The sequence below is a fragment of the Vicugna pacos genome, chromosome 7, assembly GCF_048564905.1.
Source record: "Vicugna pacos chromosome 7, VicPac4, whole genome shotgun sequence".
NCBI classification, from domain to species: Eukaryota; Metazoa; Chordata; class Mammalia; order Artiodactyla; family Camelidae; genus Vicugna; species Vicugna pacos.
Window position 1 is genome coordinate 13919366 of NC_132993.1, and position 18793 is coordinate 13938158.

The 18793-nt window shown below is 35.0% G+C and overlaps 1 protein-coding gene across 1 annotated transcript in view; it reads right to left on the bottom strand.

Moving 5' to 3' along the window:
* Nucleotides 1–18793, bottom strand: part of AKR1D1 (aldo-keto reductase family 1 member D1) — a 36736-nt gene that overhangs the window by 6859 nt on the left and 11084 nt on the right. The window contains exons 2-5 of the mRNA XM_006210016.4: nt 17868–18035; nt 16479–16595; nt 12995–13072; nt 5591–5713 (exon numbers count right to left, since the gene is read on the bottom strand). Coding sequence (XP_006210078.1) covers nt 5591–5713; nt 12995–13072; nt 16479–16595; nt 17868–18035 — 486 coding nt within the window. The remainder of the gene's footprint in view (nt 1–5590; nt 5714–12994; nt 13073–16478; nt 16596–17867; nt 18036–18793) is intronic.

The window sequence follows — 18793 nt, forward strand, 5'->3', positions numbered from 1 at the left end:
TTTAATTTTCCCTACAGGGACTCCTTTTTTTTTGTAAACAAAGTTTATTCTAGGAAGAGCAACTTGATAGATAAAACCATTTTAGAATTTACATATGTGTACTGTTCATTGTTTCTAAGAACAGTTTAGAGCTTTAGCTTTTTAAATTTACATAGTTATCAAAGGAATAAAGCCAACCACAAAATAAGAATCACCAGAATGCAGTAATGCAATCATAAAGGACAAACGTGCTTACACATTTCAAGAAATCAGTCATCTAAGCTATAAATAATAAGTAGTTCATTTGTGTCTTTTTTTAAGATTCAACATATAAGCGATATCATATTGCATTTTTCTTTTTCTTTCTGGCTTACTTCACTTAGAATGACGATCTCCAGGTCCATCCATGTTGATGCAAATGGCATTATTTTATTCTTTTTTATGGCTGAGGAGTATTCCATTGTATAAATATATCACAACTTCTTTATCCAGTCATCTGTTGATGGACGTTTGAGTTGTTTCCATGTCTTGGCTATTATAAATAGTGCTGCTATGAACACTGGGGTGCATGTGTCTTTCTGAATTATATTTTCCTCTGGGAATATGCCCAGGAGTGAGATTGATGGATCATATGGTAAGTCTATTTTTAGTTTTTTGAGAACCTCCATACTGTTCTCGATAGTGGCTGTAGCAATTTACACTTCCACCAACAGTGTAGAAGGGTTCCTTTTTCTCCACACCCTCTCCAGCATTTATCCTTTGTAGACTTTTTAATGATGGCCATTCTGGCTGGTGTGAGGTGATATCTCATTGTAGCTTTAATTTGCATTTCTCTAACAATTAGTGATGTTGAGCATCTTTTCATGTGCTTGTTGGCCATCTGTCTGTCTTCTTTGAAAAGATATCTACTTAGGTCTTCTGCCCATTTTTTGATTGAGTTTCTTTTTTTTTTGATATTAAGGTGTATGAGCTGTTTGTATATTTTGGAAATTAGTCCCTTGTCAGTCACATCATTTGCAAATATTTTCAGGGACTCCTTTCTAATCAGGTTGGAGTGCTGTTACCTGTCTCTGGCCTATTAAATATGTATATATACATGTGTATATATCTGTATGTATGTATATACATGTGTATATGTGTATTTGTATATGTAGTGAACATTTTTATAATCTACTTTTTGAAAAAAAGATTTTATATGGTTTATAGGAAAAGGTATACATAATAAGGCTAATACAATTTTAAAAACAGAACAAACAGGCATGTGAATATCCATTCTGTGACTGAACAAATTTGGGAGTTTAAAGAAAGTTGCATTGGGCAACATATTAGAAACATGTATTCAATAAAAACTTTTGAATTAACATAAACTCAAATATATAGTATAATGAATACAATAGAAATCTTTGCATAAACAGTTTTTAGATTTAAAAAAAAGACTAGGGCATATCTCTAAAGGAGCATTCAGTGAAGGAAATTTCGATGGGGAGGGGAAGGAAGTGGAGGTGGGGGTGAGAGTGAATAAGCTAATATGATCCAAGTGCCTATGACCTCAGAGAACCACATTCCTTGTCTTCAGAGAATTTATCTCAGCTTCTAACTACAAATAACTTTCATGATTTTTGATTAATGTCTGATCCAGGAGAGCAAGGACTGCATTTATCTTTGGTCATTTTTGCTTGCCTAGAACCTAGCAAAGTGCCTGGCATAAGGCAAAGCTTGATGACTGTTGAATGAGTGAAAACAATAATTATACAGAGAGGACAGAGCCAGAATCTTAGGAAATCACTTTTGATGCTGCAGACTATTGCAGGCTGGGCTTCATAAGGGCTGCAGCCAGTGGGGACATTTCAGGTTGGGACCAAATGCTAGTTTAAGGTAGAGGAGTGGTGATGGTTTCTGATGTTACAGGGCCTTGATGCCATCCTTATTTCTAAGGAAAAGTGTATCTAAGCACACTTGCCTTTCTTCTTTGCTAGGAACTGGGTAGAGCCTTTTGTAAATGGGCCAGTGGAGCTGTGCTCTTTACTTTTTTTGTTTGCTATGTAAAACTGATGTAACTTGTCAGTGTCTTGGTGTGTCTGGGACTTTCACACCACTTTTTGGTAATGCTGTAGTTTTAGATATCAGAATCTCACAGGGTGAAGTTCAGAAGCTGGACAGAACCCATAAAGGAAAATAACAAAAGTCCTTTCATAAATTAACCCCAACCCCTTCTGTCTTTCCATGAAAAACTGTTAAATTTTAATTTCACTAATGAAATCCCTCAAAAAATATTTACTGATTCTTGTGTCAGGATACCTGTGACTTAGGCATAGTGAAGAAGATCAGGAAAAACTGAAGAATTTGGGAATTTCCCTTATTCCTTCTCTTCTTCCTTTCCCTCCCTCCCTCCTTTCTCCCCTTCCGTCCTTAATTCATAGAGTTAGGTGTTGGAACTTGGCGTGAGATTAAATGGCTTGAGGAGATCCACAGTGTTCTTGGAATTAGGCTGGGAGAGCACTAGGGGAAACTAGGAAGGCTTTCAGACAAAGCCAGGAGTGGAGCCTGGAGGCATGTTTCTTCAGATGAACATCGTAGAGGGCAGTTAGGAATCCTGGGATGCTCAGGCTCTGAGAATGAGTATAGAGTGAGGTTATATTGTATGTGAATTTGTTCATGAAGCCAGTGAAAAATACAATTTGTAAATCTTATGTTAGATTTAGTCTAATGGGAAAATTAGTTTTTAAATATGTGCATTTTGAGTTATGCAAGGACTTCATTTATGTATCCCTTGCACATAAAATATGTCCACTCTGTATAATGCACACAATGTGCTCATCATATTCCTGGGTTAAAAGCTGCTCATTTTTTATCTCTGGAGTAGGTACACATGTACCTACGGCACACAGTAGTGGTTGGCTGCCAGGAGACCCACATTTTGATCTGTGCCATGGCTAGAGTTTTGATGTATTCTGCTTTCAGACACCACAGAACACGTGAATAGGCTCAGGCTATGATCCTCCAACACGCCTTGTTTCTCTTTCAGGGTATGTTTATGAAGCTGATCGATATTCTTGTGTCAACAGATCAGAGTATTTACTCCTCGGCATGAGGGAACACATGGTCATATTTTTACTCTGTTTTTCATTCTCAGGTCAAAAACTCCATCTCAACTGGATTAAAACAAACTGTAGTGTATATATATACAATGGAATACTACTCAGCCACAAAAAGAATAAAATAATACCATTTGCAGCAACATGGACGGACCTGAAGATTGTCATACTAAGTGAAGTTAAGTCAGAAAGAGAAAGAAAAATACCGTAAGATATCACTTATACATGGAATCTAAAAAACTGAGACAAATGAACTTATTTATAAAACAGAGAGAGACTCATAGACATAGAAAACAAACTTATGGTTACCAGGGGGGAATGGGAGTGGGATAAATTGGGAGTTTGGGATTTGCAGATACTAACTACTATATATAAAGTAGATAAATAACAAGGTCCTACTATATAGCACAGGGAAAAATATTTAATACCTTATAATAGCCTATAATGAAAAATAATATAAAAAGGAATATATATGTACAACTGAAGTACTATGCTGTACACCAGAAATTAACACATTATAAATTGACTACACTTCAATTTTTAAAAATCACCATCTGTTGCTGTACATTTGTAAGAAACCAGTTTGTCATTTCAACATTTTTATAACAAAATATTGTTCTTAGGTGTGCAGGAAGGAGATGTTAGAGATATGCTGGTGAGAGATACTTAAGAATCCCTATACTTAGGAATAAAGGGATGGATTGAGATCAATTAGGAAGGCAAAGGTTGTTGTGCTCTGTTCCTGAGCGCATATGGTATGTTGCTAGCTGAGGTGTCAATTCGGAAGCTGTGTGTCTAATAGAGCAACACTTCTGTTTTAGCTGTGGGCTGTTGTCATGATATAGGTAATGATTCATTTCTTCTGTTATAAAGTTGTATCAGACTCTTTCGACTTTCTAAAAACAATGAATTCAACAAACAAGTCCACCATAATCCCAATATGTGAATATTTACCAGATCCAAGAGCATTTTTTAGTGTAGCCTCTTAATGTTTTATGAAGTAGGGGGAAGAGGGTATCACAATCCCTATCTAACAAGGTAGAGAATAGTATTTTGTTGTGATTATAAAAGTAATATAAGCTTGCTGCAGAAGACTTGAAAAATACAGTAAAGCATAAAAAAGAAAACAGAATTTACTTGTAAAATTCACAGCCAGAGATAAACAGAGTTAGTATTTTGATTTATTTCTTTCCAATATTTGCACTTTTTAAATAATATAATCACTTTCACACCATGTTACCTTTTGTATCCTGGCCATTCCATTTAATATCCTGGCCATTTCTCTTTTCCTCAAAAGTGATTTAAGAACATCTTTTGTTAAGATTTCACATATTATGAATGTTTTAAAGTTTATTTAAGCACTTCCCTAATTTTTCATATTTATGTTGCCCCCCCCTTTTTTGCCATTATAAACAGCACTGTGACAAACACACACATGGGCATTCTGATTTTTTTCACAAGGATAGATTCCTAAAAATAGAAGATTGAACATTTTTTAAGACTCTTAATACTTATTGCAAAATTGCTTTTCAGTAAGGTTGAACCAATCTGCATTTGCCAGCACTCCACCACTTGCTTTCATAAAACATTATACTAAAAAATAAAACAAAAGCTTTGCTAATTTGATACACAATACAAAATTACACTTAAATTTCATAATTACTAGTGCAGCTGAACATTCTTCATGTTTACCAACCTTGCAATTTATCTCCTGTGAATTTCTGCTCATTTCTTTTTCCCATTTTTCTGTTGAAACTGAGTATTTTTTCTCATTGATTTTTATTAGGCTTTTAATTAATAAGGATATGATCCCCCTTTTCTGTTATATTTTTAAAATATATAATTCTCTATTTTTGTTTGCTTTTTGTTTCTAATATTTTTAGGGTTTAACATTCTTACACCATTACATGTGTTGGTTATCTTTGTAATTTTCCCATGGCTTCCTTTTCTATCTACAGCTCAAGAAAACTAAAATTTTTCTGTAGTGTTCACAAATAATTTCCTGTTTTTTCTTGAACTCCTGATTAAAAGGACATTTTGGAGTATGATATGAGGGAAAGGTCTATATTTGACTATCAATTTTCCCCACACTATTTACTGAAAAATCAAACCCTTTGTCATTAGTTTGTGCCATTTTATTTTACATTAAGTTTTTATTTTACTTGGGGCTATTTCTAAGACATTTCTTATTTTCTATTTTTTTGTATGTTGGTTCTTGTACTAATCTTGCATTATTTTAAATACTCTCTGTGTGTCAATATCTGGTAAGTTTTGTTCCCGCTCATTATTTTTCTTCAAAAATTTTTTGGGGTTACTTTTGCCTGGATTTGAACTTTCAGTTCTTTTTTCTTAAGAGACATAAATTGACTTGCCCAGAGTCTAATGGTAAGATATACGTAGAGTGACCACAAGACTTTCTGACTCCTAGTACAGATTTCTTTCTGTTAAGTAATGGATTATCCCACACTCCCCAAACCTCCACTTCCCCTCACCTCCCTCCCCTGCTCAAGCTGTACCTGGTTGCTGACTGGCTTATACTTCAGTCCTGGTTTGTTCAGGATGAGCTCCAGCTGCCTGCGGTTAAAATTGGATACTCCAAGGGATTTCACCAAACCAGCATCTTTGCAAGCTTCCAAAGCCTGTAGCATAAAAGCCAACAGATCAAGAAAGCAGCCTCCAAATAAGCAAGAATAAATACTTATAGGGGGGACTAAAAATTCTTTAAAAATGAATGTCCCTGGGTATACGCTCCATGAAGTGAAAAAAGGTGCAGGAGAAAGGCAAGAATTCTGTAATTGAGTGATTTGGGGAAATACCATATTGTATCTTCCCTTTGTATTTTCGTAATGTATACCAACACAGTAATGATCTTATTTCTTAAAATATGTGGAGGTTTTCTATATGGCATGATACCTGAAAATTCTTATAAATGTCTGTGTATAAATGTGTAGAAAATATATATTCTCCTATTTTTGGATACAAATCTTTCTGTTTTTCTCATTCATACATATGTGTATGTATATACACATATACACACATTATATAGAAGATTAGATCAAGCTTTTCCTGGCTTTTCAATAATTTAAAGGAATATGTCAGAAATCTCCCATTATATAGTGATTTCATCAATGTCTTTCTCTAGTCTATCAATTTTTGCTTTATATATTTTGAAGATATTTTATTTGGTATATATGTGTTTAAAACTGGTATATCTTCTTAGTAAATTAAATAAATCTTTGTCATTATGTTTTTTGCACTTCCCTTTACATTTTAGAATTAACTTTTCTATTTCTTTTGGGATTTTGATTGGGATTACGTCGACTCTATCCATGAATCTGGAGAGAATTAACAACTTATCTGTATTCAGTCTTTCCATCAAAGAACGTGATATAGCTCTCCATTTATTTAGATTAAAAAAAAATTCTCTCAATGGAATATTGTAGTTTTTGTTATATAAGTCTTGAACATATTTTATTAAATTTATCTCTAAATATTTAATACTGTTTTTAAAAAATTCAACTTCTAATTATGTATTGCTAGTAAATAGATTATATATAGATATGGATTTTGTTATTTCTTCTATATCTTATGGGTTATTTACATATATGTTTCTTAGTCTCCAAATATTTAATGATTTTTTAGGTAAGTTTTTGTTATTAACTTCAAATTTAATTTCAATTTCATTAGATAGCCTGCTTTGCATAAAGAATATTTTAAATGTATTGAGATTAGTTTTGTATCTCAGAAAATGAACTATTTTGTGAATTTTTCTATATGTACTTAAAAATAGCATTCTGTTATATTTTGGCAAAGTATTCTATAAATATCAATTAGGTCAAATTGTTTGATAATGTTTAAATCTATATTGTACAGATTTTCTGTCTACTTATTATCTCAATCATTGAGAGAGAGATTTTGAAATCTCTGACTATAATTGTGGATTATTCTTTTCTCTTTTCAGTTCTCTTAGTTTTGGTTCATGTATTTTGGAGTTCTGTTATTAGATGCATAGCTGTTTAGGATTGATCCCTTTATTATAAAACAAACTTTATCTCTGATAATACTCTCTGCTCTGAAGTTTTTGTTGATATTAAAATAACTACTCCAGCTTTCTTGTGACCACTATCAGCCTAGTACATCTTATTCTAGCCTTTTACTTTTTAAAAATCTTTTACTTTCAACCTATTTGTGTCTTATTATTTAAAATGAGTTTCTTGTATATAAAATATAGTGAGGTTTTTGCTTTTTATCCATTCTGACAACCTCTGCATTTTGACTGGGTTGTTTAGACTATTTACATACACTGTGATTATTGATGCCAATGAATTTAAATGTCCCACCTTGCTATTTATTTTCTATTTTTCCCATCTATTCATTTTCCCCCTTTTCTTACTTTCCTGCCTTTTCCTGGATTAGTTATTTTTTATTATTTCATTTTGTCTCCTTTATGGGCTTGTTTACTATACTCTGGAAGTTTTAATTTTCTTTTTATGTTGATATTTTGAAGTTTCACTATAAAGCACCTAAGTATGGGTTTCTTTATTGATAATCCACACCTTTTCAATATTTTGGGGATTTTTTTCCCTTCAATTATTGCCTCTTTTTCTTATTTCTTCTTACTTTTTTTCTAAGACTCCTGTTGTATGGATACTGGAAATTCTAATTTTATCATTTATATCTCTCAGCTTTTCATATTTTAACTTTTAAGTTTTTTTAATGGAAGTACTGGGGATTACACCCAGGACCTGGTGCATGGTAGGCATGCACTCTATCATTGAGCTATTCTCCACCCACATATTTCATATTTAAAAATTTTTCTTGTCCTTTTCTTCATATTGGAAGACTTCCTCATTCTGATCTTTCAAGCTTAAATTTTTTTTCCTTATCTGTATCCATTCTATTTTTATCCCATCTATTGCATTTTTTATTTTTCCTAATTATTATTTTTGCCTGCTTTTAAAAATGTTTTCTTGTTTTTATTTCATATTGCTAATATATTTTTTAATTTCCTTTAATATATTAATTAGCTAATTAAAAAGTTCTTGGGTCTCTGTTCTGTTTATGCTGGGATGGGTAATTGAGATATGTTGTTTCTTTGTGAGATAAATGCCTTGTTATTTTGGGCTCTGAACTCATTTTCTCCCAAGCATATTGGCTACACTGTCAGGCAGTCCCAGTCATCTCCAATGAGCTCAGGCGTGAGTTTATGGTCTTTCAGGTAGAGAGCCCCAGACACCAGAAAACCCAGTTAGTGCCTCCTCACCCTCAAAACAATCCACAGTTCAGATTTTCAGCTGTTACCTATATGGGGGGAATTCTATTAGAAAGAGACAATCATTAGAGTATAATTTCCAGCTTTTGGAGTTTGGATTGGGAGATGCAAGGAAACTACTGCCAGAGCTCAGGTAGTAACTTATGTTTTTCCCAACTTCTCATAAGTGCAGGACTTTAGTTTCCTAAAAGACATCTAAACATGAGTCCCAAGTGTGGAGCAGACGACATCCGTACCAAGAGTATAAAGAACTTCAACAGTTCCTCTCCTATATTATCATCTTACTGGTTCCTGGGCTGCCTTCTACTTTAGGTGAAAGCTACCATATTACCTCATAAACCAGTTCAAAATATCTATTAACACCCCCTACCCCCAACCATGAATCTATAAGGGTTTTCTCTTGATTTTCCCCTAATTTCTCACTCTGTGATCTTGGGGAAGGAGCCCATAGTTTGTTCAGAAGTGGAACCATTAACACTGCATTAACATCACTAGACAGATCTTCCAGACAGAAAATAAACAAGGCAACAGAGAAATTAAATACTACAATAGAAAAACTAGATTTGGTGGATATTTTCAGAGCTTTACACCCCCAAAAAATAGAATATACATTCTTTTCAAGTGCACATGGAACATTTTCCAGGATTGATCATGTACTTGGACACAAAAGAAACCTCAACAAATTTAAGAAGATAGCAATTATCTCAAGCATCTTTACTGACCACAATGCCATGAAACTGGAAATCAACAACAGAGAAACAAAGGAGAAAAAAAGAAAAGCATGGAGATTAAACAATATGTTATTGAAAAAACAATGGATCAATGAGGAAATCAAAGCTGAAATTAAAAAATACCTTGAGACAAATGATAATGAAAGCACAACCACTCAAAACCTATGGGACACAGCAAAGGCAGTGCTAAGAGGGAAGTTTATAGCGATACAGGCCTTTCTCAAAAAAGAAGAACAATCTCAAATAAACAAGTTAACCCACCACCTAAATCAATTAGAAAAAGAAGAACAAAAAGCCCCAAAAAGCAGCAGAAGGAAGGAAATAATAAAGATCAGAGAGGAATTAAATACAATAGAGATTAACAAGACCATAGAAAAAATCAACCAAACCAAAAGTTGGTTTTTTGAAAAAGTAAATAAAATCGACAAACCTCTGGCCAAACTCACAAAAAAGAAAAAAGAGAGAGCACAAATTAGCAAAATAAGAAAGGAAAATGGAGAAATTACAACAAACAAAATAGAAATACAGAATATCATATGAGAATATTATGAAAAACTATATGGAACCAAACTGGATAACCTAGAGGAGATGGACAAGTTTCTGGAAACATACTGTCCACCAAAACTGAATCAAGAAGAAACTGAACACTTGAACAATCCGATCACTAGAAAGGAAATAGAAATAGCAATTAAAAACCTCCCTACAAATAAAAGTCCAGGACTGGACGGCTTCACCGGGGAATTCTACCAAAAATACAAAGAAGAACTCATACCAGTCCTTCTCAAACTCTTCCAGACGATTGAAAAGGAGGGAATACTCCCAAACTCTTTCTATGAAGCCACCATCACCCTGATACCAAAACCAGGCAAAGACACTACAAAAAAAGAGAATTATAGGCCAATATCACTGATGAACATAGACGCCAAAATCCTCACCAAAATTTTAGCAAATAGAATCCAACAACACATAAAAAAGATTATACATCATGACCAAGTGGGGTTCATCCCAGGGACACAAGGCTGGTTCAACATACGCAAATCAATCAATGTAATACATCACATCAACAAGAGAAAGGACAAAAACCACATGATCATCTCAATCGATGCAGAAAAAGCATTTGATAAAATTCAACACCCATTTATGATAAAAACTCTCGCCAAAGTGGGTATAGAGGGAACATATCTCAACATAATAAAAGCTATATATGACAAACCTATAGCCAGCATAGTTCTCAACGGCGAAAAACTCAAAAGCTTCCCACTAAAATCTGGGACAAGACAAGGATGCCCACTATCACCACTCCTATTCAATATAGTCCTGGAAGTCCTAGCCACAGCAATCAGGCAAGAGAAAGAAATAAAAGGGATCCAAATTGGAAAAGAAGAGGTAAAAGTGTCATTATATGCTGATGACATGTTCATATATATAGAAAACCCTAAAAGGTCCACAAAAAAGCTACTAGAGCTGATCGAAGAATTCAGCAAGGTAGCAGGTTACAAAATTAATGTTCAAAAATCAGTTGCCTTTCTTTACAGTAACGATAAATCAACAGAAAAAGAAAGTAAAGAAACAATCCCCTTTAAAATAGCACCCAAAGTAATAAAATATCTGGGAATAAATCTAACCAAGGAGGTGAAAGAATTATACACAGAAAACTATAAACCATTGATGAAGGAAATTAAAGAAGACTTTAAAAAATGGAAAGATATTCCATGCTCTTGGATTGGAAGAATCAATATTGTTAAAATGGTCACACTGCCCAAGGCAATCTACAGATTTAATGCAATCCCTATCCAATTACCCAGGACATATTTCACAGAACTAGAACAAATCATAATAAAATTTATATGGAACCATCAAAGACCTAGAATTGCTAAAGCATTACTGAAGAGAAAGAATGAGGCTGGAGGAATAACTCTCCCAGACTTCAGACAATACTATAGAGCTACAGTCATCAAGACAGCATGGTATTGGTACCAAAACAGACATATAGACCAATGGAACAGAATAGAGAGCCCAGAAATGAACCCACAAACTTTTGGTCAACTCATCTTCGACAAAGGAGGCAAGAATATACAATGGAATAAAGACAGTCTCTTCAGCAAATGGTGTTGGGAAAACTGGACAGCAGCATGTAAAACAATGAAGCTAGAACACTCCCTTACACCATATACAAAAATCAACTCAAAATGGATTAAAGACTTAAACATAAGACAAGATACAATAAACCTCCTAGAGGAAAACATAGGCAAAACATTATCTGACATACATTTCAAAAATTTTCTCCTAGAAGAAATAAAAGCAAGAATAAACAAATGGGACCTAATGAAACTTACAAGCTTCTGCAGAGCAAAGGAAACCAGAGATAAAACAAGAAGAAAACCTACGGAATGGGAGAAAATTTTTGCAAGTGAAACTGACAAAGGCTTGATCTCCAAAATATATAAGCAGCTCATACGACTCAATAAGAAAAAAATAAACAACCCAATCCAAAAATGGGCAGAAGACCTAAACAAGCAATTCGCCAAGGAAGACATACAAATGATCAAAAAACACATGAAAAAATGTTCAATATCACTAATTATCAGAGAAATGCAAATCAAAACTACAATGAGGTATCACCTCACACCAGTCAGAATGGCCATCATTCAAAAATCCAAAAATGACAAATGCTGGAGAGGCTGTGGAGAAAGGGGAACCCTCCTACACTGCTGGTGGGAATGCAGTTTGGTGCAGCCACTATGGAAAACAGTGTGGCGATTCCTCAAAAGACTAGGAATAGACTTACCATATGACCCAGGAATCCCACTCCTGGGCTTGTACCCAGAAGGAAATCTACTTCAGGATGACACCTGCACCCCAATGTTCATAGCAGCACTATTTACAATAGCCAAAACATGGAAACAGCCTAAATGTCCATCAACAGGTGACTGGATAAAGAAAAAGTGGTATATTTATACAATGGAATACTACTCAGCCATAAAAACCGACAACATAATGCCATTTGCAGCAACATGGATGCTCCTAGAGAATGTCATTCTAAGTGAAGTAAGCCAGAAAGAGAAAGAAAAATACCATATGAGATCGCTCATATGTGGAATCTAAAAAACAAAAACAAAAACAAACAAACAAACAAGAACAAAGCATAAATACAGGACAGAAATGGACTCTTAGACAGAGAATACAGACTTGTGGTTACCGGGGGGGGGGGGGGGGGCGGGGTAGAGGGTGGGAAGGGATAGACTGGGATTTCAAAATTGTAGAACAGATAAACAAGATCACACTGTATAGCACAGGGAAATATACACAAAATGTTATGATAAATCACAGAGAAAAAAATGTGACAATGAGTGTGTATATGTCCATGTATGACTGAAAAAGTGTACTGAACACTGGAATTTGACACAACACTGTAAAATGATTATGAATCAATAAAAATGTAGAAAAAAAAAAAACATGATCCATAAAAGAAAAAAAAAAAAAAAAAAGAAGTGGAACCAGAATTATTTTTCTGTTTTTTTGTGTATTATTTTGTTTTAAGTTTGTTTCTTTTAGACATCATATTATTGATTTTTTAAAATTTGATTTGAGAAACTTTAAAAATTTGTGAGTTTATCTCATTTACATATTTTTATTTACTGTTACAGTAGAACTTATTTCCTTTACTTTCTTTTTCCTCCCACACCTCTCTCTTCCTTATCTTTGGCATTCTTCTCTTCCATCAAAACAAAATCAAACATTTCTCAGCATCCAGAAGTGGATATTTTATACATCTTTGCTCATGGTTAGAAATACCTGTTTTGACTATTATTTTTCATTGGGAGTAAAGGTTGGAATTCTCCATAAATCGAACAAGAACAATCAGATCACAATTTTTAAACGTAGTGTTTTAAGATAAGAGGCCCACTTGAACTTACCTCCCAAGTGGCACATAGATCTGATTTGCTATATAACCATTTGCCATTTTCATCTTTAGGATAGATTTCATCTCCAGGCTGCAAAAAAACAAAACAAAACAAAAAACCCCAAACAAACAAACCAAAAATCAAGTGTAATTCATTTTATTTATATCCAGGGATTGAAATGATGGAATTTCAGTGTCAATATTCCAATATACCCTGGCCCTGGGGAAACAATTCAAGATAGATAGATAGAGAGACAGACAGAAATAGATTTTTTTTTCCTCCTCTTTATGGAACTACCCAGAAATACATTTGTCCAACATATATAACATATCAGTCTCATTACCTCATTATTGCTTTACTTATTAATACATTATTGTTGTTTTTAAGCCATAAAGTTTTCTTTTGATGACAAGATTACTCATTTTAAAAAGTGAAAGTTGAGAATTAGGAGTTTTAGGCTAAGTGTTTTGATAGTCTATCCTTACCAAATTTGAGAACAGCAAGTTTCTTACTCTTATAATAAACTAAAAGTCACCACTAAGGGTGAGAGGAAGAAATTCTTCAGCTAAGAAAAGTATAGCTGATGCAGTGAATGCTCCCTAAGTATAAGGGAAATGTACAGCATGTTACTTCTCAGATCTGGCTAACTGTCTCTGGTTCTTTTCTTTTCTTCTTGGGCCTTTTCTATTTCACACACTAAGTGTCAAACCTCCTTCTCTAACTTTTGGGTGATACTTTCTCAATGACGACTGACTATGGTATGGAATACTGTCTTTCAGATTTCTCCTTTTTTGCTACATTTAAAAATGGGACATATTTCATATGGGCTTGGAAATGGGATGGAGAGAAATAAAAGATGATTCTTAGGTTCCTTGGGTGGATGGTAGTGATCATTTCCTGAGGTTGGTCAAGGAATTGAGAGTTTTGCATTGGATATTTTGAGTTTGAAATGACCATTAGACATTCAAGTGGATATTTAAGATGAACAGAGACGTCTCAGAGAGTGGCTCAGAGAGAAGTCATGGATGAAGATAAAATGTGAGAGTCCTTGGCATATAAAATGGCATTGAACCCATGTGACTGGATGAAATCACCTAGAGAGAGAGTGTGGCTCAGTAAGATAAGAACACTGAGGCCAGAGTGCTGGGCATAACATGGAATTTGGCAAAGAAGAAGGTGCCACAGAATCACGAGAGGGTAAGATCACAGAATTCACAAGATGGGAATGTTTAAAGAAGGATGTAGTAGTTAACTGTGCTGAAAGAGATCAAACAATATGAGGACAATGTGTCTAATGGATTTGGTTGGCAGCATAGAAATTTTTGCAGACCTTGATAATAGGATTATTGTTGTTGTTGAAAATCAAGCAACTGGACAAAATCCACTATATTCTTTAACTTTTCCCCTAATTTTTCCCTCTGCCATCTTACCTACATGAAACTTTCACCTAGTGATACACTTTCTCTGTGCCCTTTTTGGCAGAGATAATTTCATCTTAATCTTCTGTTTCACTGAGAGTAGGAAAAGGACTCCTTTCTCCTCAAAGCCATGTAATCATTCATATTAACTACCCTGCCTGTTTCTGATTTTTAAACCCTTTAACCTTCTCAACATCTATGACCCTTACTTCCACTCCAGCCAGTCTTCCTCCTTATTTCTTGCCTTTTGTATTACCTAATTTTACTTCTGTTCTGAAATGGCTTTATGCCTCTGTCATGAATTCCGTTAAAAAGTGTTCACTTCCCCAAATTTTAATGAGGTCTTTATCAAACCTGAACCCATTTTAGATACATCTGTGATGTCCCCTTAAGTTTCCACTGTGCTTATTTTTTACTAATCCCTTCATCTGGATAAGCCCATTGTCTTTTTCCTTCTTTCCTGCTCCTGACTATAAGGCATTATCAGCAGAATAATTCAACCCTCTAAAAATCCATGCTATTGACTCTCATTCCTGTTCAGCATAACTTCACCTTTTTAAAATGTCATTTTTTGTGTATTTTGTTGTCCTGAAATTGTGTCTGCTTGTTAACTTGGCATTTAAAAAATAATAAAGTGCTAAAATATTTTAGCAAGAAAGGTTTTTCTTTAAAAAAAATCATGAGTCAAAAAAGCATGTGATATTTTGGTTTCAAAGATTGATTTCTCAATTATATGAATTATAGGTTCAGTTGGGCGATAATGTCATTATGTGAAATTTCTCACTGTTAAAAGTTTTACCTTACCTATGTCCTTAAACCTTGATCCTGTTTAAGAACAGAAATAGAATTTCTCAATTTAACTTCTCCAAAAAGATTTTACAAGTCATTAGTCAGCCACAGAGAAGTAAATTTCATTTTCTTACCTTTAAATACAGGTTCTTTCCAAATCTGTAAGACTCATTTTAGAAATCTGCTATTTAAACAAGAATTGAAGTTAGCTGAGAGAGGAGAAGGGCTGAGGTCATAATCCCAAGAGCCTGAAATCAAAAAATCGTTGTAGTCCACAGGGTATTGGGATTATTAGGCTTGTGGGGATAAGGCGGGGGCAGTGCAGTGTAAGAGAACGAGTATGGGGTGGGCATTAGGGGACTCAGGATCTAGTCCCAGTTTGGATGGACTTTTTTAAGCCTGAGTTAGCTAGTTCATTACTTGTGGTCTCAACTTTCTCTTCTGTGAAATGAAGTTATTGGGATACATAACTGCTAAGGTCACATCTTGGATGTGACCATAGAGGCAAGTCAATAAAGAAGGTGCTTCCACAGAACAGAATAGGAGCAGCCAGTTTGGCCATGTAAAGAAGTTCTGGCCACTGCAGCAGCACAGAGTCCTCGTTCTTCCTGTCCAGCAGGATCTGATTTATGTCATGGACAGGTGGCCAACTTTGTTTTCAATCTCTCCTTCCCTCAGTGAAATTTTAAAGTGGTTACTGCTCTTCAGCCGTGTATACTGGGTGTGTTGGTGGCAGTTAAATTAACAGAGTCCACGGATTGAGAACATTGATTTGAACTAAAAGAACAGATATCACATCGAAGTCCTGATGTTGGAGCTGGCTTCAAAGCCCTGACTACTCTTTGGGTTCTTCTCCTTCAGAGAGGGTGGAGGGTAAGTTTTCATTCATATTTAGTATTTTGCATTACATTGACCAGGGATGTTTTTGTGACTGTGTGAGAAGATGCCTAAAGAAGAAGGATGTGTCTGGATACTGGACAACTGAAATGTGGATAGCAGTTAGGAGACTGCATGTTGGTTTGATAGAGAGCATTTAAAGTGTAGTTGTAAAGACATGATACAACAGGAAGTGAATTGGATTATCAATCAAAAAACTTGGGTTCCAGGCCTGAGTCAGCTATACATAACTTTCCGGGCATCTGTTGAGCTAGGTCAGTACTATCTAATCTAAGGTAACAAAAGCACCATAACATTCTACGATGTTAATTAATGAACTAGCTTCATGCACAAAGCTGTCGGTTCATGGTTGCCTAAGAGCAGAGGCTTAACCTTTAGGCATGTGAACTCACTTTAAAAGCCATGGGTATTTCAATGATGTAAAGATCCACATAATCTAGCTGAAGGACCTTGAGCGTCCTCTCCAGAGTTGGGCGGACCATCTCTGGGATGTGATTTGTAGCCCACAGCTGAAAGAGTAAAAAGGAGATAGTTAACTAACATCCACACTATTTTTTTTTTACAGTAATGCAGCTCTTTATTCCTTATATATACTCATACACATTTTATTCACTCATTTCATTTCACAAATATATGTTTTTGCTGCAGTATCATCTGAGTATAGACTGAGCTGATAAAACTCTTGAGTATATCACCCAGAGTATAACTTTATCTGAATATAGTACCAGAGACTTAAAGATTCACCTGAACCACAGAGTAGCTAATTCAGCAACAAAGTCTTCCTCTAATCGACCCTCAGCACTTTCATTTTTCCTCAGTATGTAATTAGGAAACACGTATCTGACTAGCAGTTCTGACCTGGCATTTTATTTTCATGTCATGGATGAAAGGTGTGCTTCATCTGAGCAAGAAGTATGTTTGTGTGCATTGACTTCACTGGGTCCTTCACATTGTGACAGGTGATGCAGAAGCTGGTGAAATTTTAAATTACTGTAAAGGTCTAAATTCCTTTTCACTAATCCTTTGTTTTCATTGGGTACATTTCCTCATTTCCCAGGAAAATTCTGCCAATTCTTACTAAAGAATTAATCTCTCACTGAACAGATGATGTCACCAAAACGGTAGTATAGGAGACTCCAGCCTCGAGTCCTCCAACAAAGATCAACAATTAAAACAGATATTCACGAATGAAAAAAGGGAGATGTTAGTCAAAGGGTACAAACTTCCAGTTATAAGTTCTGGAGCTCTCATAAACAGCATGGTGATTATAGTTAACAATACTGTATTATATACTTAAAAGTTGCTAAGAGAATAAATCTTAAATGGTTTTATCACAAAAAAGAACTGGCAGTTATGTAATGTGATGAAGGTGTAAGTTAACACCAGGATGGTAATCATTTTGCAATATATAATGTATCAAAATAATGCACTGTACACCTTAAAGGCATATACAAAAGAAAAAGAAGGCTGCCCCCCTTAAAGAAAGTTATGGCAAATGCTTCTGTCATACAAACCACCTCCCCACTTCTCTCCATTCCTCAATTTTTCTGCTTTGTAGACTTGGCTCTTCCCACGTTGACTTAAATCAACGCCCATGTATGAGGAAAGAGCTTTGCCCTAACTTTCAAGGGGCTAATTAGTCCTTGGATTCTTGGCAAGAGTGAGGAATTTGTCAGTTAAGAACTCACTCTTCTTGGTGAGTTCAACATTCTGTATCAGAGAAAAGTGATGTTACATCCACCAAGTATGTAAGTAGAAGGCAGGTGAAGAGAAGAGCTCACCTTTCCGCAGTAGAAAATATCCTCCCTCCGCACCTTTCCTTCTGCTATCTTCTCCCTGATGGCCTCTCCCACTTCGTGTTCGTTGTAATAGACGTAGGCCCCATCAAAGTGCCGGTACCCCACATCGATGGCAGTTTTCACTGATGTTGCACAGGTCCCCTTAGGGGTCTAAAATGACAGGGAAGTTGGGGTAAGAGAGAAGAGAAAATGGGTCTTTCCTTTAGTTTAATCATTCTTTTAAAAAATTTTTATATTTGGGGTTTTTTTGGGGGGGAGTAATTAGATTTATTTGTTTATTTAATGGAAGAACTGGGGATTGAACCCAGGACTTTGTGCATGCTAAGCACATGCTCTACCACTGAGCTATACCCTCTCCTCCTAATCATTCTTAATCAGGACACTTGGCACCTACATCATTTTATAGTGAAAATGACAAATTCCCAATTCTATGCTGTTGTGATTGGAAGATGGTATCTGAGGACAAGAAAGAGACCTCCTAGGCAGCTTCCCACCCTCAACGGGAGATTCATACATCCCAGGTTTGCCCTTAGTTTTGAGGATTCAGAAATATAACTTGATCTTAGAGCATTCTCTAAGATCATATTTAAAAATAAACTCAAAATGGATTAAAGACCTAAATGTAAGACTGGATACTATAAAACTCCTAGAGGAAAACATAGGCAGAATACTCTTGGATATAAATTGCAGCAATATTTTTTTCAAAGCAGCTCCTAGAGTAATGGAAACGAAAGCAAAAATAAACAAATGGGACCTAATTAAACTTAAAAGCTTTTGCACAGCAAAGGAAACCATAAACAAAATGAAAAGACAACCTACAGAATGGGAGAAAATATTTGCAAATGATGAGACGGACCAGAGACTAATATCCAAAATATACAAATAGCTCATATAGCTTAATATTTTTT